General features: G+C 46.0%; 1 protein-coding gene across 1 annotated transcript; it reads left to right on the forward strand.

Moving 5' to 3' along the window:
- The first annotated feature begins 1654 nt into the window (after nt 1–1654).
- LOC120384786 (cytochrome P450 2D14-like) lies at nt 1655–18832 on the forward strand. Its single transcript, XM_039503835.1, has 9 exons — nt 1655–1874; nt 3165–3336; nt 4661–4813; nt 5126–5286; nt 7123–7296; nt 11121–11262; nt 14732–14919; nt 15391–15532; nt 18213–18832. Exons 1-9 carry the CDS (start codon nt 1662–1664, stop codon nt 18389–18391), a joined length of 1524 nt encoding a protein of 507 aa, XP_039359769.1. The 5' UTR covers nt 1655–1661; the 3' UTR covers nt 18392–18832.
- The last annotated feature ends 5495 nt before the right edge of the window (nt 18833–24327 follow it).

Below are 24327 nucleotides of genomic sequence, written 5' to 3' on the forward strand. Positions count from 1 at the left end.
CTGCTGTGCTCTACCCATATCAGGCAACTGTAGCTTTCAGCTCAGGTTTTGTTTTGTTAAGGTACCAGGGGAATCAGTGACCTAACAGTCCCATAAGAGTTCTTACTCCCTTTGAAAGCTTTCCCAGCAATTAACCAAGAACAGACAATTTCTCTTTTTTCCGGAACTTGGGCTCCTTCTGTCCAAGGACTCTTACCCGACCTTGGCAAACATCAGTCTTCTTCACGGTGACCCTGTACTCAGTCATTGTTCAAGCTTTGCCTAGATGGTTCCCACCAGGGTAATCTCCAAAATATGGGCCACAAGTACAAAACTCAGCCAAATTATACCCCTATGTCCCCAAATTACCTGAAGTTAATATGTAAATGTGGTGCTGCCTTGCTTAGTCCACTCCTCCTGGTCTCCAGCAGATGACAGCAGAGAGCTGACTCTGTTACCTTCCTTCTTTCCTAGGCTTCAGGCCACAGGACTTACCCTACTGCAGGGGTAGGCAACCTGCGACATGCGTGCCGAAGGCGGCATATGAGCTGATTTTCAGCGGCACTGACACTGCCTGGGTCCTGGCCACTGGTCCGGGAGGGCTCTGCATTTTAATTTAATTTTAAATGAAGCTTCTTTAGTTTAGTTATATATTATAGACTTATAGAAAGAGATGTTCTAAAAACGTTAAAATGTATGACTGGCACGCGAAATCTTAAATTAGAGTGAATAAATGAAGACTCAGCACACCACTTCTGAAAGGATGCCGACCCCTGCCCTACTGACTGACTTCTCTGAGGATTTACAAGTCAAATTGTTAATTAGTTAGCGTTAAAATCAATTAAAAGTGAGCTTTTAAGAAATGCAGCACTTGGCTCATCTTTTCTTTGACTGAATGATCATAATAACAGAGTAAGACAGACAGTTCTAGGTGGTTAAATCTCCTAGAAAACACATGCATAAACGATTTTCAAGAAATTAGATTGTAATTAAGTTAATTTATTAATTATTGATGCCTAATTGTTATAATTCCAGTCATGGATAACTCAGATCCTTCTTAAGTAGTGCCATTGTGATGGTTAGATTCCAAAGGGATGAGCAGCCATATATATTTTAAAAAAAATCCAACTAGATAATGATATCAGAGGTAACAAAACCAATCAAACCTCTTCCTTTTTAGCTAATTTGCCTGCTATAATTCTATTGCTGAAGTGGAGCGGTGGAGAGAGTGGGACGGTGTCAAGAGCTCTCACCAGTACATTTTTTGGCTCCAACTGTCACGAGATTGGCTCCCAGCTGCGACAACTCCTAAGATTTTGTGTAAAATTATGGCTTGTGTAAAATGGGGACAGGCACACCTTCCTCACCACTCCTACGAGGTCTGGGGAGGAGCTGAAGAGAAACAATAACTACACAGCCCGGCACTTCGCTATTTATAAAGTCCTGTGCAGACTTATGGCACTTTGTTATTAGAAGAGAGGACGTGAATAGAATAGAATAGAATAGCTAGAGAAATAGATAAAAACAGAGGGAAAAGAAGAGAGGGATGGGGAGCATGAGAGAGGGAAAGTAGGAGAAAGAAACAGAAAGACAAACTGGGAGAAGGTGAAACAGGCAGAGGGAAAGTGTTGGAGGGGAAAGGGAAAAAATATTCGGGGACAGAGTGAGGTAGGAGAGACACAATGGAACTGCTCTCTTGGCTTGGGTCCCAGCTCCCATCCTTCTGGAACAGCTTCACAACACTTGGCCTCTCTTTTGCTGTCTTTATCCTGCTTTTCGATCACATGAAGCGCAGAAAGAGATGGAAAAACTACCCCCCAGGTCCTGTCTCCTTCCCTTTCATTGGGAACCTGCTGCAGGTCAATTTCCAGTGTCCTCGCCGTGCTTTAACTGAGGTAAGTGCCAGAGGGACAGATGCCTTTCAGTGACTGGCAGAAAGGGTTGGTGAATAGCACCCATGCCAGATCAGTTTCCGGTTCTTGAGTGGCAGCTGAAGTGCATTTATTATTTACTGCATTGCAGGAAGATTTCAATCTATAAAAGGAGAAAAAGCTAAACAATAAGAGCAAAGCAAAAAAGCATTTTACATTCACCTCGTGAGCTTGTGACATCCCTCTCTCACTGTAATCAGTGTAGGTGGTTGGTTAATTGTTGATCAGTCATACACTATGGAACCGTGTGTACATCGAGATTGTAAATCAGTTTGTTAATATAAAGAAAGCATTGACACTAGATTACACTACTCTAATGGTTGAGAAAGCAGCAATGTAAGTGCCCTATTCTTCATTTGGGCCCTTAAACTAGGACTTGGACACACCCTCCCAAGGTGTGTGTGTAAATTGGAGAATTACATCATGTTCCCATACACAGCTGTACAGTAGAGCTGGTGGGAATGTTTTCATTTTACCAGTTTTTGGAAAACAAATGCTGGTTTTGATGACTATTCCCCGGGGGTGGCCTTTCAAAGGGAAAATTTGTTCACTTTGGAAAATGTTTGTTTCGGAGTTCTTCATTTTTAATTATTTTTATATTATTTTGTAACACATCAGTAGCAGTACTATTCAGAGCGTTATGACCACTGACATGTTATGGATAAAATGTAACTAGACAAATAAAAAAGCCCCATATAACAAAACAGCATTAGAATCCAAACTTCTAGATTTCAAAATGACATTTTGAAACAAAAACTTTCCAGAACAGAACTTTTTTGGGAATTTCAGTGTCTGGGAAATTTGTTTTCATTCTGATTCTAACTGGAAACAAATTTCAAAATGTCAAAGTTTCCCGCTGACTAGAAATTGAGTTTTGACCAGCGTGAATGGACAGCCGAGTATTCGTGCAGTGAGACAGTACTTTGAAACCCAACAATGTTCTTTATGGCCAAATAGCAGTTGGGAAATTAAGGTGGCAGGGGAGAGGGACACCGATTGCCTTCTCGCTCAAATCCGCACGTCATGATATGAGACCGTGGTATTGAGCTAGATCCCTCCTGCCAGGTTTGGGCATATTCCCTCTTGGGTCTACAGTCTTGCAGGTATTAAGCACTCTGCAGTCAAAGCCCCTGTGCTCTCTGACTTCCACAGACTATGCTGCAGTGTCTCTCATTTTAAGCTACAGCCTTTGTAGCTGTTTTTTCTCTTTAATCCTTTTTTTCTTTTTTTCTCCTTTTCTCTTTTACTTGACAGCTCAGTGAGAAGTTTGGAAAGATCTCCTCTCTTCAGGTTGGATGGAAAAATGTGGTCTTGCTGAATGGATTTGAAGCTGTAAAGGCAGCATTGGTCCAGAGATCAGAAGACTTTGCTGATCGACCACCCTTTTCCTTATTTGACCATATGGGCTATAGAAAAAACTGTGAAGGCAAGTGTCCTTCAAAGTCCAGGGCAAATTTCCCATCTCCTCCATGCACATCAGTTCTTGGGGAGAACAAACAACATGGCTCTGCCTTCAGGGTATATTATGGGTCCTGTACATTGTGGGTGTATATACATACACACACGCACAATGTGCACATACAGACACCACTGCCCTTTGCAGGATGGACCGATTGCTAATCTGGTTGTTACAGGCAGGGCCGGCTCCAGACACCAGCGCGCCAAGCGTGCGCTTGGGGCGGCGTCCTGCGGGAGGGCGGCAGGCGGCTCCGGTGGACCTCCCGCAGGCGTGCCTGCGGAGGGTCTGCTGGTCCCGCGGCTCCAATGGACCTCCTGCAGATGTGCCTGTGGAGGGTCCGCTGGTCCCGCGGCTCCGGTGGAGCATCCGCAGGCATGCCTGCGGGAGGTCCACCGGAGCCGCGGGACCAGCGGACCCTCCGCAGGCACGTCTGCAGGAGGTCCACCGGAGCCGCGGGACCGGCGACCGCCAGAGCACCCCCCGCGGTGTGCCGCCGTGCTTGGGGCGGCGCAAATCCTAGAGCCACCCCTGGTTACAGGTGAGTAGAAACTGGTTTACAGCCTGACACTGGGCTTCTCTCCAGCTGCCCCAGGCTGCTGGTGTCACAACATTGCCTTTCAGCAAAATGGATGCCACCAGCAAGAGACTCAAAGGCCAGCTGGCATTATAAACTTTCTTTGAAAACCCGTTTCACAGAGAGCCCCTAGAGTGACAAAAACCGGAAGTACCAGGTCTGGCCCATGGAGCAGTGTTAGGAACTGTTGCTCTAGCTCACACAGCTTCCCAAGGGACCCAAGCCCATTTCTCCCCACAAGTATCACCTTCATGAGCCATGTGTACAGTGGCACCAGGGCCGGCTCCAGACCCCAGCGCACCAAGCGCGCGCTTGGGGCAGCATTTTGCCAGGAGGGCGGCAGGCGGCTCCGGCGGACCTCCCGCAGGCATGACTGCGGAGGGTCCGCTGGTCCCGCGGTTTCAGTGGAGCATCTGCAGGCATGCCTGCGGGAGGTCCACCAAAGCCGCGGGACCAGCGGACCCTCTGCAGGCACGTCTGCAAGAGGTCCCCCGGAGCCGCGGGACCGGCGACTGCCAGAGCGCCCTGCACGGCGCGCCGCCCTGCTTGGGGCGGCGGAATTCCTAGAGCCGCCCCTGAGTGGCACCATTAACAGGGGAAAAAAAATTAACTAAAAAGAGCAAATACAACAAAACCAACCCTTTTCCATTTATTACAGCAAGGCGGATGGGGGAGGACAGGTGGCTATTTGACTAGTGTTTCTTTGAAATCCTGCAGGGATAATGATGGCAAGATATGGCCATGGCTGGAGGGAGCTGAGGAGATTCGCACTCTCCACCTTGAGGAATTTTGGGCTGGGGAAGAAATCCCTGGATCAGAGTGTAACTAAGGAAGCTGGATTTCTATGCTCTGCGTTCAGTTCTAAAGATGGTATGTTTGGGAGATTGGAAACTCTCATATCTCTAGTCATAAAGCAGGGAGGGGGGCTCTCAAGAGTAGGGTACATGGAGCTCAAGGGAAGAGCAATTCTAGAGGAGGAGGAGGAGGAGGAGGAAGAGGAGAGGTTTGCATGTGGAAATGATCCAGCCATTGTGGAAGGGATTCAGCTAAATAGCAAGGTGCAGTGTATTTCCCACTTCCTGTGGTGTTAGAGGGTCTCATTGAATACATCCCCATGTAGTAGCAGGCTGCGATCCTGGTGTGCCTCCTAATCTCTTGGGTTGGTTCTTGTATCTTTTTCAGGCCATCCTTTCAATCCACGCTTCCTCATAAACAGTGCCGTCGGCAATGTGATGTGCTCAATCACTTTTGGCAACCGCTTTGAGTACAACAACGAGAAATTCCAGAGGATGCTACACCTGATAGAGGAGGCTTTCAATATAGGAGCTGGAATCCTGTCCCAGGTAGCCCACAAGAATCTGATTGTCAGTAAAACCGAAACCTCTTGGTTGCCTGGGTGGGTCCGAGGGGGATGAAGAGCTCACGCTCCATACAGTGTTTTAGACAAAGGTGCCATGGTGCTTTTGATGCAGGGATTATGAACCAGTTTGGATAATACAGAAATCTCCTGAAACCCATCAAATACTTTCTGGCTAGGGTTTGCACATGGCTATTTCCCTTGAGTTCCTCTGCATTTTCTAGAGGCAGCTGGGTCAGGAAACGGGACTGCCGAAATGCCCGGAGATAGCCTGGTCTCTTAGGCTTTGTCTGCACGGGCAAGTGAAAGACAAAACTTTTGTCATTCAGAGGTGTTAACAAAACACCCCCGCAAAAGACAAAAGTTTTGTCGATGACAAGCGCTAGTGTGAACAGCGCTTTGTCGGCAAGAGCACTCTCCTGCCGACAGCACTAACACCACTGTTTGGGGATGGAAGTTTTTTGTCGGCAGGAGATCTCTTTTCCGCCGACAAAGAGTGGCTACACCGCGCACCTTTTAGCGCTCGACTGTAGCGGCACAGCCGTGTCACTCAAAGCTGCATAGGGTAGACATAGCCTTAGTATTTCTTGGTCAACAAGAAATGTGTACAGGAAATTATTCTAAGGAAGGATTGTTATTGGGAGATTTCCAGCCCAGTTTGGATGGACTGGGATGGTTTAGAGATGTTTCCTAATTTGTAAGTGTTTTTCTGAACAGAACATCTAAAACTTAAAAAACCAGCAATAACAACAAAGGCAACCCCAGACTTTAATGGTTTTCAATATAGTAAGAGAACTCTGCGAATATCTTTAGGAAAGGAAGGCATCCAGAACCTCCCACCTTCTCCCAGCTGGGAGCACAAGTGCTTTCGCGCTATGTGATTTTTGCAAGAAGCTGTCAGACTGCATCTTACTACTATCTTCTATATCACACACACATTCTTACAAACAGGGGTGGCTCCAGGCACCAGCACGCCAAGCATGTGCCTGGGGCAGCAAGCCATGGGGGGCGCTCTGCTGGTTGCCGCGAGGGCGGCAGGCAGGTTGCCTTCAGCGGCATGCCTGTGGAGGGTCTGCTGGTCCCGCGGCTTCGGCGGACCTCCTGCAGGCGTGCCGCTGAATCCGCGGGACCGGGGACCTCCTGCAGGCAAGCCGCCGAAGGCAGCCTGCCTGCTGTGCTTGGGTCAGCAAAATACCTAGAGCCGCCCTGCTTACAAAAGAATCCTATTAGTACAACCAAGATCAGAGAATGGCGAGTGAGAGACTTTCCTCTCCTCCAGAAAACCAGGCCTTCAAGGGAACGCCGCCCTTACAGGCCCTTGGCCATCACACTCAATAGATACATCAGGAAAAAGAAGTATATGAGCCCAGCCCATAAGGGTCAGTGACATTTATCCTGAGTAAGGACTGCAGCATCAGGGCCAGTATTTGTAACATTTAAAATATCTCCAGAGCCCTGAAACAATAAGAAAAGTCTCAACAGTAATCTTTCCCCAGCCCCCAACCCTTTCACTGTTCTCGTGTTGCCACTGTCATGCCGATAGGAGGCTAGGTAACAACTCAGTAACAGAATTGAGGAGGGTGTTTACTCCTAGAGGTGGTTAGTCAGATGGTTAACTTACATGCAGACAATGTTGGTCACAACACATTGTGTTGCATGGTGGAGGGAACAAGGTAGGGAGCCCAAAATGTTTACCCAGTGTGACGTGGGGGATCTGGCCTGTTGGGAACATTCCATCCCAGTTCCATTTCTTCCCCTGCCGAATATCTGAGAACTGCCTTCCTGATCTAATGCTTTTCCTCTCCTGTCTCTTCCATCCTAGATTCTGGACTTGATGCCTTGGTTGTTGTATATTCCTGGGCCTCATCATAGCATCTTCCAACCCTATATTGATAGCTTTGACATCCTAAGGGAGATTGTGAAGAAGCATAAGGAGACCCGGGATCCAGGCTTTACCAGAGACTTCATTGATGCTTTTCTGGAGGAGATAGAAAAGGTAGGAGGAGACAGACATGGATCCTTGTGGGGTCGTATTTTGCTGTTTGGATATGTGTGCTTGTGATGGAACAACCCGTCAGTTATGCTGAGACCTGGATCCTGCAGGTCCTTTCACCTGAGTGCATGCAGCAGAGAGCACAAGGCTGTTGCTCTCCAGTGCAAGTAGGGACAGCAAGTGGGCACACACATGCAGAAGCACTAGGTGAGTGGAATTAGATATTGAGATCCTCATACACCTGCCCCCTTACACTCAAGGACACATGGAAAAGAAAAGTTCAGGGTGTCTAAGGAGGCCTTGGTTTAAGTGTAACCTCAGCTCACAGATGCGGTGCTTGGTTATTTAACAATTCACCTTGTCTTCCCTGCCTCTTATCTCTGTTCCAGTAGCACTTCACTCCCAGCGGAGTGGTATATGGCATGTATGAGAAAATGCCAATCAAAATGCAGTTCCAGATAACTTTTCCAACTATAGCCCCCTAAGATCCAAGGCAGGATCAAGGCCCCACTCTGCTGAGTGCTGTACGAATATACGAGTAGGCACCATCCTGGCCCCGCAGACTTTAGAGTATAGTTTGCTTTATTCTGTGCAATCCCTTTCCTATTATTTACTTGCCTATGTGTGGCAAAGCAGCCCTACCAATACTAGTGAAGTTTTAAACTCTCATCGGTCCTTGGCGGGTTTTCCTGTCAGCATGCATCCCTTACCCAACTGCACAGAGAGACATGGCGAGAAGGTGAAAGTGAAGTTGTGATGCCCAGTCCAACAGTGGCACTGTTGCTAAGTAAACACCAATGACACTATGAAAAGGCACAAAAATCCACATCACTAATTATAGGACATGTACTGATATTGAGGAGTTGCCAGTAGCCTTCTCTTGGCCAGGTCTCATGGCTTATAAACTCATTCTTATTTTCTTTGACTTCTCTGTTGCTTTCATTGAATGATATATTTGTCTGTAACCATGCCTCAGTGGGCCACAACTGAGAATGCCAAACTCAGGACAAACTGCTGAGAACCAGGGCAAACACAACCCAAAACTGGTGGTTATTCTCCCATGAGATATACCAAACCAGCAACAAAAGTAAACTCCTGTTTCGCCACCCTGGCTAACAAGAAGTCATAAAAGCAGCTTCCTTGGGCATTCCAGTTCTTATGTCACCACCAAAATACTGGATTTAAAGGGGAGTGATTCTTTACAACCAGTCTCATTAATTAAAAGGTTCTTCTGATCCCAAAGGACCAGCCACACACCCAGGTTAATATATAACTCAGATTTTACCCAAAAATCACGCTGATGTCAGTCCTTTAGTATCTAAAATCTAAAGGTTTATTTATAAAAAGAAAGAAAGGGAGAGTTAAAATTGGTTAAAGGAATCAAATACATACAATAATTGCAAAGTTATTGGTTCAGGCTTGTAGCAATGATGGAATAAACTGCTGGCTTAAGTCAAGTGTTTGGCTGCTTCCAAATTATTGGAAGGTCCTCAGTCCATTGGTTAGAATGCTCCCATTAGTATAGTCCAGAGGTTTGGGCAGGAAAGAGGCTGGAGGAGGATAGAGGCTGGAGCCGGATAGAAGTAAAATGTAGGCATTTCCAGGCCTTTTATCTCTTCTGCCATGTGGAGGGAATTCCATTGCTCTTACTGTGGAGAATTACAGCAACAGGATGAAGTTTGGAGTCACATGGGCAAGTCACATGTCCATGTACTTTGCCTAGTCACAGCAGGAAATTCCATTAAGTGTAGATGGATGTCTGCCATGGTCCATTGTCAGTTAAATGTTCTTTCAACGGGCCACTCCATTTGAATAGTCCCTCCAAGATGTGCCTACCTTGTGGGCGGTACCCCAAGAGCACACATTTGAAATCCAGGTATAGCGCCAATACTTATAACTTCAAATACAAAAATGATACATGCATACAGATAGCATAATCATAACCAGCAAACCATAACCTTTTCATAGACACCTCACTTGACAACCTTTTTACAAGATTTGCTGCAAATATATAACAGTGGTTGCAACAATGATCTATATGGTCATATTGTAATCAGATAACGTCACACTGTCCTCCTTTGGTTTCTGTGGTACTGTTTTTTCTTGGTTCTCCTGCTATTGGTTTCTCCCCAACTATTCCTTCAGCATTCCCTGTGGTGGACTCTCCTCCGCTCTTCCACTGTCTGTGGAAGTCATAAAGCCTCTGTCCTTGCCCACTCCCTCTACACTGTAACTCTGAGGAACTTCATCTGCTTTCACAGTTGGAACTTTCATCTCGAGGCTGATAATCAGCAAACCTACCTCAGCTCTCCTGACCCATCTCTCGCTAAGGAGTCCTGTATTTCAGTCCTTCTGACATTTCTTCCTAGGTGACTTGTCCGCAACATAAGTTTAACATAGCTAAAAATGAGATTCTTACTTTTTCCCCAAACCCCTCTTTCTGCTCATCCAGGATCATAAAGCGAGGGTTATCTATGAACCCTTCCTCTCCTTATGCACACATCCAATTTCAAATCTTGCTGCTTCTTCCTCCACTCTACAGGTTCCTTCTTGTTTATCATATCACATTTAAATCTCTTGTCCTTGCCTTGAAAGTCTTACACAACCCACATTATATCTTGGACATAGTCTCTTAATGCATCACCCCAATAACCCGTGATCTTTCAATGATGGCTGTCTCAATGCCGTGCTCATATAATTCCCCCACAGTTTTCTCTGTGTCTTCTTTCATGCCACCTCATACCACTGAAACACCCTCCAAATTCTGGTCCACTAAGCGATTGCCTTCTCTTCATCCAAATCCCTTCTAAAAATCCACTATTTTCTTCTTGCCCACAAGAAGTAAGTCCATGATTTTAAGCTATTAAAATATCCTTATTATAATTTCCTTTGGACTTCCCATGGCATCCTGTCTATTCTGTATCTCTTGCTTAGATTGTAAAACCTTAAAAGGACTGGATCTGTCTTTATTTCATCTTGTCCAGTGCCAAGCACTTTGACAGCACTTACCTTCAAATAATACCTGGAAATTGAATTAACCTAGAACAACTGAGCCTTAAATAGGAATTGTTACTGCATCTAAAACCATGTATCTGGGATTCTTACTTCACTGAAATGGCCCCATAATACGGTCTTTTTAAACCTTATTTTGTGCTTCTGTGAAATCTAGCATTCTGAGCCTTGAAAGTAATGCAAAAATATTTCAAATTTCATTCCCGTACTTCATGAAGCCTTAATGACTCTACCTTTGATCAATGCATGAATTTCCAGTTTGTTTAGCTCTTCTCAGTCAAGGAAGAATCTTGTAACTCATTCATATTTTGAATTCTAATCCCTACTATGAAGATTTTCAATATTGTGGGCCTGTTTCCCCACTGCCCTATACCTTGTATAAACATGAGCACCAGTTCAAAGGGAGTGTAAAATGCTACCACTCTGGTCAGGCATCATCCTCCACTCTGCACGGGTGTCAATGATTATACCAGGTGTGGGGCAACAGGGACTCAGACCCCTATGACTGGAAAATGTGTTATACACCCAAATGTATGCTCCTAGGTAGTACGGTGAATTAAAGAAAAAACAACAAACCCAAGTTTGAGGAGGAGGAATAGCTCAGTGGTTTGAGCATTGGCCTGTTAAACCCACGGTTGTGAGTTCAGCCCTTGAGGGGGCCACTTAGGGATCTTGGGCAAAAATCAGTACTTGGTCCTGCTATTGAAGGCGGGGGGCTGGACTTAATGATCTTTCAAGGTCCCTTCCAGTTCTAGGAGATTGGTATATCTCCTATTAATTAACTTATATGACAAGCCTATTTTTATTTCCTTCAGGCTAAAATGGACCCAGAGAGCACTTTCAATGAGGACAACCTGATCTTTACAGTTTTTGACCTGTTTGGTGCTGCCACTGAAACAACCACTGTAACCCTGTGCTGGGCACTGCTGTACATGCTTCGCTATCCTGATGTCCAAAGTAAGTGATGCAGTTTGGGAGGGCTTATAGATGCTTTTGTCTTTCAGATGCGACCTCCTGGATTACAGCCAGTAGCATTTACTATTGGACTGAACTACAGTAATGAGGTGGGGATAATTCCACACAATCTCCATCAGGGAGCATTATGTGCTGAGGGGGAAAGCAAAAACCCATAGGGAGAGGGAAAACCCCTGTTAAAGATCTCAGTATGTGCATAGAAACCCACTGCTACTGTTAAGTGCACCTTGTGTCTCCAACAGCTCCTTGCTAAGTTTTCTCTCTCTGGCCACAAATGCTCTAGTCAAGTTTTCGGTAAATGACTAGTGATTTTGGGCAACTCAGCTTTTGGGTGTTCAACTTGAGATACCTTAAAAGGGCCTGATTTTCAGAAGGTGGCTACTCAGCACTTTCTGAAAATGAGGCCTCTTGTTAAAATGGACACCTACATATTATGTCACCCACAAGAACTAGTCACTCTGGAAAATCTTGGCCCCTTTCACTTCCACCCTCGATCAACATTTGCCTCTATTGCATAGCCAGACTTTGCTCACGAGTCCCAGTGCCCAGGGCTCTCTTATCAGATGACTTACAACAAGCCTGGACGTAACTTCAGGGATATGTAATAAGAAGCCTTTTCTCAACTCTTTACACAATTTCTTCTTGAAGCAACTATTTCTCCAACACATAAATAGAGAGTCTGCACTCAGCTTAGTCCTAATACCACATAGGACTTCATTCAAGAGGTAAGTATAGTTCAGACACTAAGTGTCACAACCATATAAATAAGTTCAACTGCTGAAGGGAAGGAATCAAACCAAAAACTAGCACTTTCCAAGGGGGATTTTAAAAATGAACAGGGCAGTCAAAAAGTCACTATAGTCAGAAGTGAGGATAGGGTAGGGTTGCTTAAGTAGCATCCTGGTTGTTCAAGCCAAAGAGGTATCTGTAAAAACTAAAATGGAAATCCAGCCCAAGTGATGCCAGTAGAAAGAAGGTAGAGAGGTATACTATAACATGGAAATTAGAAGAGGCAAGAGGAAATGTAAAGAACTTATATCCAAAGACATGAAAACAAAGACATTATTTCAGTATATCAGAAGCAGGATGTCTGGGAGAATTGGTTTGCTCACAGAACTACCAGGGAGGAATGGGAACAATCAAGGAGGATAAGGACATTAACAAGAAGCTAAATGGTTTCTTTGTATCAGTCCTCACTACAACAGAGAACCTTTGGGGAGATACCTCTGCTATACATTTTCAGGTAGTGATCACAAGGCATAGTCAGAGATAGAATTAACAAAAGAAAAGGTCCTGGAATAAATGGATAAATTTAAGTGCCACCAAGACCAGCTGGCTTACCTCCAAGAGATTCCGAGGACTTTAAGCATGAAGTGACTGAGCTGCTAAGAAAATTGTGCTGTCTCTCAAATGATCAAATACCATACTGGGGGAGAAAATGTTGTAACAGTGGTTTAAAAAGCCTCTAGGGCTGTCTGGGGAAACACAGACCAGTGAACCTTCCTTCAGTACAGACAAATTGGTTGAAACAATAAATAGAGGTAACCATGAAACACCTTGATTAACTGACATATCTGTACATCTGACATTTCCTGTTGTTGCACTTCTCATAGGTGCAACAACAGGAAAACAAAATGGATGGGGACCAGCTGGGAGAGTTTTGTTGAACATAAAGGAGACACAATGATGGAAGAGGGGCTAGTTGGGAGCTAGTACTGGCCCAAGGCAAATTTTTTGTCCCCTCCTGCATAGCACATTTTATCACATTTCTTAACAACAAAACCTTTACACAGTATCCTTGGTCTCCCTCGCGTTTGTTCTTTCCCCTTTTCCATTTCCTTCACACCATCATCTCCTCACTGTAAACATTTTGCTCTGTGTTTTCAGTCTATTATCCCCTTAGCAGTATTCTTCAACGTTGTGTCCTAATTGTTACCTCTCTTTCCTTCTCTTCTCCATTCCATCTGCCTTCCTCTTCTTTCCTAAGTTGTGCTCCCTTCCTCCTTCCCCTAGGTTGTCAGTCTCACGTTCTCCTGCAGCCAGCACCAAACCCTTCACGTCGTCCTTTCTCACCCACAGGCACTTTACGCTCCCTCTCCTCCCCTCGGCCTCTCTCGCACGCACCCTCCGGCCTCTCACAAAGATCACTCTCTGGCTCAGCTGCCTTCCCTCTCCAACCCCTCCCACCTCACACCATCAATCAGACCAAACTGAGTCCCACACACCCCCTCAGATCCCACTCAGGCAGGCCGGCTCTTGCCCTAACGGCTCCATTCACACACATACCTCCCTGCAGGCTGCCCTACCTCACTTCGCTGACACCTGCCTGCGACCTAGGGAGTCCTGTCTATACAGTGGGTTAGCTTGGTATAACTTGTTGCTCAGGGGTGTGCGACGTTATTATACCCGATATAGGTCTGTAGTCTAGACCTGGCCTTGGTGTTACACAGCCTCCTGCCAAAACAAGACCCCGTCCCTCCACACACACTCCTCAGCCACCCCTCTGCTGCGGAGAGCTCTCTCTGACCCCCTTTGTGCAGCCTCCTCTCTGCTCTCATGGTCCTCTCCCTCCTTCACTGCCCCCCGCAGAAAGGTCAGCCTCCCTCCTCAAGCTAACTCACACCCACTCATTCCCTACTCTCTGCTCGCTTGTTCTCCTTCCGCCCACCCCCACCACCCTGGCTCTTTCTGCTGCTTCCTTCCCCAATCACGTCCCTTCCTCCCCTCCCCACCCCCCACCTCCTCCTGGGGCTTCTGAAATTCCGAGGCTTCCTACTGTGGATTATTCACACCTGTGAGTGACGTAGTTATGCTGACTTGATTTCCTAGTGTACAGGCCTAAGTAGTGCTGCAGTTTCTGTACTTCTGCCTTCCCCTGTAGGCTTGGCTGGCTGCAGCACAGTAGTTTGTAATATTTACACTGGTACAGCCCTGGGTACAGGGGGCAGGGGAGGAGAGGCTAAAAATGGTTATGTGCAGGGGAGCGCTAAGAGGAGGTGGGCAGCAGCAGGAGGGCACATCTTAAGGGAAAGATGACAAGCTTTTGCAGTTCTAACTCCATGACCAGAGGGAACAGTGGTGGGGAGGACAACATCCTGGAGGGAGGGTATCCCCCGCACTCCCCACAGTGGTTGTCCCTGTGTCTCTTATGGAAATTGTGCCGCTGCAATCTCCTAGAATCCTTCACGTGTCAACAAAATAATAGCCAGGGTAAGTGTCTAATATAGACATAACTCATGGAAACTTATTTACACTGAATATGTGTTACCTGTGTCTTGGATGGGAATACCGACTAGTGCTAAATATGAAGGGTTGATAGAGGGTCTCTTTAGAAGAGAAGTTAATGGGAATGTTTCAGCTGATTTCAGTGGTAACTGGATCAGACCCGTAATAGTCTATTACATCTACTCTGTTATACTCCCTGCTATATAAAGTGTTTCTATATTTCCAGGAAGAGTCCATGAGGAAATTGATAAGGTGATTGGCAGGGACAGGTCACCCGAGATAGAGGACCAAGTGAACTTGCCTTACACCAATGCTGTGATCTATGAAACTCAGCGTTATTGTGATGTTGTTTTTGCTGGAGTGCCTCGCAGGACCTACCGGGACACCGAAGTTCAGGGCTTTTTCATCCCTAAGGTACAGCAATTGTGACCCCTGGAAAATTAATGCAGCCCAGATGCAAATTGCTAAGGGATATTGCTAGGACACGTAGTTACTTAGTCCCCGGCTGGTTATGTAGCGTGCTAGTCTAAAGGACTTGAACCTCGCCTAGAGATGTATTTCTACCAGTAGCTCCAACTGTATAGATTCAACTGAATCTCATTATGCAGAATTCATTTGCTTGAAAGTTTAGGGAGATCTGGAGTGAGAGGAAATTTTGTCCTGATAATATCATTGGAAATCTCATTTACATATACAAACCTTGATAGGCTTTTTCCAATGGAAAGTTGTGCCATTATCTGATTAATAGGGCAACAGAGAACTGCCTGGCTTTTCTTTCCCTATAGATGATAGTAAAAGGAAGCATAGATAAAGTTGACAATGGTTTATATTCTCCTGAAATAACCTGTTTGTTTTTGTTTTGGGGGCGTTAATGGGAATGTTTAGGGCACCACCGTCGTCGCGGTTTTGTCCTCGGTGCTGAGGGATGAAACGGTTTGGGAGAAACCCCATGAGTTCTACCCGGAGCACTTCCTGGATGCAGATGGGCAGTTTGTGAAGCGAGAAGCCTTCCTGCCTTTCTCAGCAGGTAAATCCAAGGGCAGAGCAGTTGGGTGAGGCCGTCCCTGGGGAAAGGAATCACAGATGTCTTTATCTTTAAAATGAATAAAGGGCATCAGTTCTCATGCTGCAGGGAACAAGCCAAATATTAACTGCTCATTATGGGGCTTCTTGGACCTACGTCAAAATTCTCTGGTGCTGGTCACGGTCAGGGAGAGGATGCTGGACTAGATGGACCACAGGTCTGTTCCCGTAAGGCAATACGTGCATTCCTGTCTTTCAGGAGTTAGGTGTTTGCAGTTGTCAATGATATATGGCAGATATAGGGAAGCGGGGCAGATCCTTTGATCAGGGGCGGCTCTAGCAATTTCGCCGCCCCAAGCATGGCGACACTCCGCGGGGGGCGCTCTGGCGGTTGCCGGTCCCGCGGCCCCGGTGGACCTCCTGCAGACGTGCCTGTGGAGGATCCGCTGGTCCCGCAGCTCCGGTGGAGCATCCGCAGGCACACCTGCGGGAGGTCCACCGGAGCCGCGGGACCAGCGGACCCTCCGCAGGCACACCTGCGGGAGGTCCACCAAAGCCGTCTGCCGCCCTCCCGCCGACCGGCGGAGTGCCCCCTGCGGCATGCCGCCCCAAGCACGCGCTTGGCGCGCTGGGGCCTGGAGCCGGCCCTGCCTTTGATTCAATTCATTGTTCATGGGGTGGGAGTCCTGCTCCCAGTGACATAGAATTATAAACATGCAGGGCTGGAATGGAACTCGAGAAGCCATCAAGTCCAGCCCCCTGCGCTGAGGCAGGACCAAGTACCCTGACAGGTGTTTGTGCAACTTGTTTTTAAACACTTCCAATGATGGGAACCTAGGGCCCCGGGGGTGGGGGACATGATCCCACTTTTTACCAGATGTAAGGGCAACCAACGGGGGAGGGGGTGGAAAGGAGTGAGAGGGGGCGGGGCCTTAGGGGAATGGGTGGTGCGAGGGCAGGAGCTTGGGGAGAAGGGACGGCACGGGGTGGGGCTCCATGGGGAAAGGGCAGCGTGGGGGGCCAGGGTCTCAGGGAGAAGGGCCGTGCAGGGGCAGGGCCACAGTTCGGGCACTGGTGGTCCCCACACATTTAAGGCTCTTCTGCCGCTCCTGATAGGGACTCCTTGACCTCCCTTGGAATCCTATTACAGAGCTTAACTACCCTAGAGCAAGAAAGGTTTCCCTAATATCTAACCTAAATCTCCCTTGCTGTAGATTAAGCCCATTACTGCTTGTCCTACCTTCTGTGGACATGGAGAACAATTGGTCACGGCCCTTTTTATAATAGACCTTAACAGATTTGAAGACTGTTATCATGTTGGCACTTGTCTTTCTTTTCTCAAGACTATACAAGCCCAGATTTTTCAACTTTTCCTCACAGGTCAGGTTTTCTAAACTTTTGATCATTTTTGTTGCTCTCCTCTGGACTCTTTCCAATTTGTCCACGTCTTTCCTAAATTGTGGTGTCCAGAACTAGACACAGTACTTCAGCTGAGGCCTCACCAGTGCTGAGTAGAGCTCGACAATTACCTCCTGTGTCTTACATGCAACTCTCCTGTTAATACACCCCAGACTCATATTAGCCTCTTTTGCAGCTACATCATATTTACAACTCATACTCAGCTTGTGAGCCACTGTAACCCATAGACCAGGGGTGGCCAAACTTACTGACCCTTCGAGCTACATACGACAATCTTCAGACGTTTCAGCCCCACTTCTGCTGATGCCCTGAGCCCCAGCAGACACATCCTGTGGGGAGAAGCACCAAGACCCCCCTTCTCACTGGGCAGAAGCCTCTTCCCCAGAACCCCACTGCAAGGAAGAGGTCCTGAGCTCCCCACTGCAGTCTGGCAGGTGGAGAATGCGGGGGAGGTATGGGGGTCTCAGCGAGCTGCACTTTAACTGTAAAAGGGCCACATGTGTCTCACGAGCCACAGTTTGGCCACCCTTGTCATAGATCTGTTTCAGCAATACTACCACCTAGACAGTTATTCCCCATTTTGTAGTTTTGCATTTGATTTTTCCTTCCTAAATGAAGTACTTTGCACTTGTCTTTATTGAATATAACCTTTCTGAATTCAGCTCAATTCTCCAAATTGTCAAGATCATTTTGAATTTTAAACTTGCCCTTCAATGTGCTTGCAACCCTTCCCAGCTTGGTGTCGTCTGCAGATTTTACAAGCATACTCTCTACTCAATTATCCAAGTCATTAAGAAAAATATTGAATAGACTGGACCCAGGACTGACCGCTGCAGGACACCACTAGATATGCTCTCCCAGTATGACAGCAAACCATTGATAACTACTGTTTGAGTTTGGTCTTTCAACCAGTTGTGCACCTGCTTTATAGTAAATTCATCTAGACCACATTTCTCTAGTTTGCTTATAAGAATGTCACGTGGAACTGTGTCAAAAGCCTTACTAAAATCAAGATACATCACATATATTGCTTCCTCCCTATCCACTAGGCCAGTAATCCTATCAAAGAAGGAAATTAAGTTGGTTTGCCATGATTTGTTCTGGACAAATCCATGCTGCCTATTCCTTATAATGCTATTATCCTCCAGGTGCTTACAAATTTATGGTTTAACTAGTTGCTCTAGTATCTTTCCAGGTATCAAAGATACTTATCATTTTGTTTTTGGGGTCTCCCTCTTTCTCCTTCCTCACTCTCTCTTTTACAGGTCGTCGCATGTGTCTAGGGGAGCAGCTGGCCAGGAAGGAGCTCTTTCTCTTCTTCACAACCCTCCTGCAGCATTTCACTTTCCATATCCCTGAGGATCAGCCCAAGCCACAGGAAGACGGGCATTATGTCCTCATACATTCCCCAGACTTCTACGAGCTGTGTGCCATCCCCAGATAATGTGTCCCAGGCATGAGCTGCCAGATCTGCGTTGATCTGAGCTAAAGCTTCCACAGAAGAACAATATAGGAAGCACTTTTTTTTTAGATTGAAATAACTTTATCTAAGTGTTTTGAAGTTTGTAAAGAAATTATGGCAGAGACCCAACAACACGTGAACTTTGGATTCAAGATGCCAACCAGAACAATCGATGATTAAAATATTTGCTGTATTACTTAAGAAACAAGCCCAACACAACCAAAGATATAGTGATAACTGGGAAAATGGAACACACTGGAAACCATATTGGAAAAATCATGGAACCAACAATATGTTGGAAGCCTCAGTTCCGCCCCTTTTCTTTTCAGCTATATAGCTTCCCCCCATCCCTTTTCTCATACCTTTTTGTGTCTTCTTAGGTTATGAATGCTTCAGGGCAGGGAGCTCTCTTCTCACACATTTGCAAAGCTCCTATCTCATTTTGGTGCCACATAAATAAGAACACATTATAATAGTTTTAGAACTGATGCTAGCAATCAAATGAGATTTCAGGATTAGGTGTGGAGCTAAACCTCTGTCATGTCACTATGTGCTGATCATTTTAAGATGCAACAGCAAATCTTACAGCATTCCCACTGAAAATCCCATAGTCTATAAAATGGGAACCACTAAACAGAGCCATGCTGCCAATGTAACTCAACAGCCGTTATTTATAACATATCTGCCGGGGTTGTTGTAGAGTCCTGGGGCAAATATAATCCCTGTTTGTAAGGTTACTGACTTCTCAGAAGTTAAACCACAGTTCAATTTGGGCCTAGGTTTTTTGGGAACCTTTAGTGAGCATAAAACAGTTTGGTCTTGGGCCGTCCTGCAGAAATCATTGGGTCAAATTCAGCTGAGGTAAGCAGGGACAACGCCTCTGGTTTAAATGGCATTGCACCTGCATATGCCATGCCTGACTTTGGCCCTCTGCGTCTGTCCTTTACTTGGATTGAACAATGAACATCCAGCAACAAAAACCATCAATGTGAGGTTCACTACTGCAGCTCAGGAACAAAACACCACTAATCCCACGTATTGTTGAATAAAGCGTGTGGTAGCCTGACCAGGCATAAACTTACTACTATGAAACATGGGAATATGGCCAATACTTTGCTCTTTGGATTGCTGAATCTGATACGCAGACAGGTGAATCATCGAACTTATTATCCTTTATACATATGTTTTTCCTGTCTAAATCTTCGTCATTTAATCCCTGTTTATTGTATTATTCTTTCTACTTGTGTGATGGTCTAATTGTAGTTTACTTAAAGCCAACACTTCCCTTGCACTTTCTTTTTTTTCTGTGACTCAAAACTATAAACTATCAATATATTAAAAAACTAGACAACACTCCCTATTGGCTCTGCATCATTCATAAAACACAGAGAAACCGGAACCAATATCCCCTTCCTCCTTCTCAGTTCCTCACTGTATTCTTGAGGGGGGCTCTTCTGTCCCCTCAAGAAGAGTAGCTAACGTTGGATACATGAATAGCAGCCTACAGCGTTGTCTGCCTAGGAAAGTTTTACCAGCTATACTGGTATAATGATACTGGTATGTAGAGTTGTGCAAATAACTGATTTTTTCAGTTCTGTGGCCAAACCAAAAAATAAAATAAAATATTTGTTTCAGGTTGACCTAAGCAAAAACAGAAAAAAAATCATTTCAGGTCAAACAAAATATTTTACTGTACCATTATTTTTGAAAACTCATGGCGATCAGGGGAGGTCCCGGATGACTGGAAAAAGGCAAATATAGTGCTCATCTTTAAAAAAGGGAAGAAGGAGAATCCGGGGAACTACAGACCAGTCAGCCTCACCTCAGTCCCTGAAAAAATCATGGAGCAGGTCTTCAAGGAATCCATTTTGAAGCACTTGGAGGAGAGGAAAATGATCAGGAACAGTCAACACCAAGGGCAAGTTCTTGCCAGCAAGTTAAACAAGTATGGATTGGATGAATGGACTCTAACAGTGGTCTCCAACATGGTGCCCGTGGGCGCCATGGCGCCCGCCGAGGCATTAATGTGCGCCCACCTAGTGCCCAGGAGGGAGAGAAGCCACGGCCCCACGCCTGACGAGGACAGAGAACTCAGGCTGCGGGCACGGTGGTCTCTGTTCCCGGCAGGCACAGGGCCCACCTAGTGCCCAGCAGGGGAGAGAAGCCAGGGCCCCACACCTGCTGGGGACAGAGTACTCCGGGGCTGCAGGCGCCAGTGTTCTCTGTCCTCGCGGCTTCTCTCTGGATTCATATATTATGTAATATTAAATATGATGGTTTTTCGTATTATTTAATGTACAAATACAAAATAAGCCTTGAAAAATTGTTGGCACCCGCCACACTCTTCTGAAAACATGAATGTGCTACTGGCCACAAAAAGGTTGGGGACTACTGGACTACAAGGTGAATAGAAAGCTGGCTAGATTGTCTCCATCCTTAGAGGTTTTTAAGGCCTATCACAATCATGCTTTGCTATTTGCACATCCATGGGTCTGCTCTGCGGGGTGCCAGGAACAGCACTGACTCCGCGTACAGGAAGTAATGTTCATTTGGGGGCAGAGTTTGCCACCGTGACCCTTACTGAGTAACACATTACTCTGTGCGTATTCTCATTGCCATTAATGGTACTGCTGGCTGAGTACTGGGCTACTCCATGTGACTCTTACCTATTTAAAGAGCTTATGAAGGAGTCTCTAGTCTGAGAAATGCACAAAGCCCGAGGGCTCTGGAGAGTCTGGGCAGGGCACTGAGAAGGTCTTATTGTTATGCACAGCCGGTTGGAACTGAACACGGAATAAAGCAGAGCTCCGGCAAGCTCCCTACGCACTGAGTGATCACTGCACCCCACACGGGCTGCCTCTCTAGGGCATATTGCAACCCAGTTCTCCTGAATGTCACACCAGTGCCTGCACACCGCATGCGAGGAGTCATCTGCGAAGGGTGCCCTGGTACTTTCCCAACAGAATGGCTCCCAAGCCCTCTCTGTGATGCCACAGTAAGTTCTAGCCGAAGGAGGGGGGCCGTATATCTGTACCAGTTCATGCCCTCGACTGCTGTGCAACATAGACGAATTGCTCCATAACACATCTCACCACATCTGGCTGGCCAAAGATGAGAGCTAGAATTAACCAATATTTGAGAGAACAAACAATGACTGTTCTAGTATGGGTTGCAACATGCCTCCTCCCCATTTTCTCTGGCACCATTCCTAGACAGCCACCCAGAACGCTGAAGTGCTTGCAGCGGTGGCTAGGATGCTGGCAAGAGCACAAACAGATGAACTTAATGGTCGTGTTTTGGCTTTGGAAAACCCCTCCTTCCATTGTTTCATGTACAGTTATAGAGCAGGGAAAGATCTGATCAGGAACACGCTGGGTGTGAGGAAAGGCATGTTTACATGAACGATGGGGGCAGGATAAGTGCGTGTGCCCAAGGGGGAAGGTGCAGTGGGAGAAGGACAGAGTGCCCCCCCCATAGATAACGTGGGGTGGGGAGAGCGCGGTGGCCCTGGGCTAGGCACAGGGCAGGGGACGAGACATGTGGGGTGGTCACATATCCGCCCCTTTCAATTGTGCCCCCCTCCCCCACATGACCAGTAGGGCAGAAACATGCAGTAGTAATTCCAATATGGAAACCAGGTAAACTATGCCACAAAAGTGGATGCATATAGACCAATTGCCTTTACTTCCTCTCTGGGTAAAATTATGGAGAGAAAGTGAATTAAAGACTGGTTTCCTATTTGGGAAACAATGGCATTATAGATGAGGTGCAGATTGGTATTAGGAGAGGAAGATGCAGCACTGATCATATTGCTAACTTAGGCTTTGTCTACACTGGACTTTCATTGGTAAAACTTTTGTCATTTAAGGGTGTGAAAAAATACACCACCTCCCCGAATGACAAAAGTTTTACAGACGAAAAGCACCAGTGTGAACAGCGCTTTGTCATTGAGAGAGCTTGCCTGCCGACAAAGCTACCGCCATTTGTTGGAGGTGGAAGGTTTTTTTTCAGTGGGAGAGCTCATGCCTGCTGACAAAGAGTGGCTACACTGTGCACCTTTTAGCGGCACGGCTGTAGCAGCCTGGCTGTTGCTGAAAGGTGCATAGTGTAGACATAGCCTTTGAAACTGAAATACCAAAAAGTATGAGGCACAATGGTTCATTAGAGCTGTCTTTCTAGATATTGAAAAGGCACAAGGCATGCTATGGAAGGGAGGTAGGTGCACTGGGGATAAGGGGGAAATATATAGGTGGAACAGAGAATTTTTGAGTAAAAGGACATGCAGGTCAGAGCTGGGAAAGTTCTGTTATATATATATAATATAAATAATGGTACATCATAGGGAAGTGTTATCAGCCCAATCGTGCTTAATAATATGATAAATGATCTCACATAACAAATAAGTACTGGGGTAGGTGCAGAAGCGGTGCCAGGGTTTTTTGCGCCCTAGGTGGGGGTCCTTCCGCGCTCCCGGTCGTTGGCGGCAATTCTGCGGCGGGGGGGGGGGGGTGTCCTTCCGCGCTCCCGGGCTTCGGGGCACGGCGGCGGCAGGTCCCGGAGCGAATGAAGGACCCACTGCAGAATTGCTGCCGAAGACCCGGAGTGCGGAAGGACCCCCCACCGCCGAATTGCCGCCGAGGGCGGCAAAATGCCGCCCCCCCAAATCCTGGTGCCCTAGGCGACTGCCTAGGTTGCCTAAATGGAAGCGCCGGCCCTGGGAAGGTGTCACTCTATTTGCAGGTGATTGTGCATTGTGGGAAAGGAACAGGAATACTGAGATGGCAGAAAAGAGAATCAACAAAGCCTTATGTGCGATATCTGACTGGGGAAATGCCTGGGGTTTCAAGTTTTTCATTGCTAAATCCAAAGGACTGATCTTTACAAAAAGGAAAGTATCAAAGGAATGTTAACTGTATCAGCCTGGAGAACAAATAGACATTGTTAAAAGGTTCAAATTCTTAGTGGTAATGTTTGATAGGAAATTACTTTGGAAAAATCCTATACATTATGGTAAAGAGAAATGTGCAGGAAAGATTAACCTGCTTAAAAGTCTTGCTGGTACTAATTGGGTGGTGGATTAGAAAACACTGCTGATAGTAAACAGAGCCTTAATCAGAGCAGTTATTAACTATGTTGCCAAGCTTTTGGGTCACATCAAAATCAGAACTTAAATTAGAATTACTACAAACTCAGGCACTACAAATTGAGTGTGGTGCATTTATTATAACATTCTACAGATAATTTTTTAGTGAAATGCCAGCTACACTATGAATGAAAACTACCAGACCTAACATTCCAGGCCAAAGTTAATGGGAACTGCAATGATGAAAGTACCAAATAAATTTGAGAATTGTTGCCAATTTGATAAGCAAACTACAGCACATGATGTTAGAACTCCACATGCCATTCAAGTTAAAGTGTGGATGCAGGAGTTGAAAGACAAGGAAAATCTGAACGAAGTCAGAACTTTTAGTCATAGGAAAATTAATTATGGATGGAAAGTTGCACGTCCAATGTGGATTTAGATTTATTTTAAAAACTTAAGGGTAAAAAAAGAGACAATAGGTATTAAAAATGAAGGGTATCAGTATATAGAAGAAAAGTGGAGTCAGTTTTGTCAAATATATACAGATGGGTCCAAAAAAGAAAAAATAGGAAAAGTAGGGACAGCATATTGTATATCACAACTGGGAATTAGTTACATCTAAAAGAATATTTGACTATGTAGATGTCATGACAACCAAACTAGTAGCAATAATGCTAGCATGGAATTGGGATCTGGGATGTACTCCCCAGCAGCAGCGGTAATTTTTTCAGATTCAATCTCAGGCCTTCCGGAAATAAAAAAGAGTGTCTGGCTATGCAGAAGTGATTTAATTCATGAAATTATATTTCTAATAACAGAGTTAGCACAGATG

Source organism: Mauremys reevesii, linkage group 1 (assembly GCF_016161935.1).
Source record: "Mauremys reevesii isolate NIE-2019 linkage group 1, ASM1616193v1, whole genome shotgun sequence".
Lineage (NCBI taxonomy): Eukaryota > Metazoa > Chordata > Testudines > Geoemydidae > Mauremys > Mauremys reevesii.

Excerpts from the sequence above, each read along its gene's own strand:
- LOC120384786 (XM_039503835.1), top strand. The coding sequence starts at position 1,662 with ATGGAACTGCTCTCTTGGCTTGGGTCCCAGCTCCCATCCTTCTGGAAC. Across the intron at positions 3,337-4,660 it reads CTATAGAAAAAACTGTGAAG|GGATAATGATGGCAAGATAT; the intron begins GCAAGTGTCCTT and ends GAAATCCTGCAG. Across the intron at positions 14,920-15,390 it reads AGGGCTTTTTCATCCCTAAG|GGCACCACCGTCGTCGCGGT; the intron begins GTACAGCAATTG and ends GGGAATGTTTAG.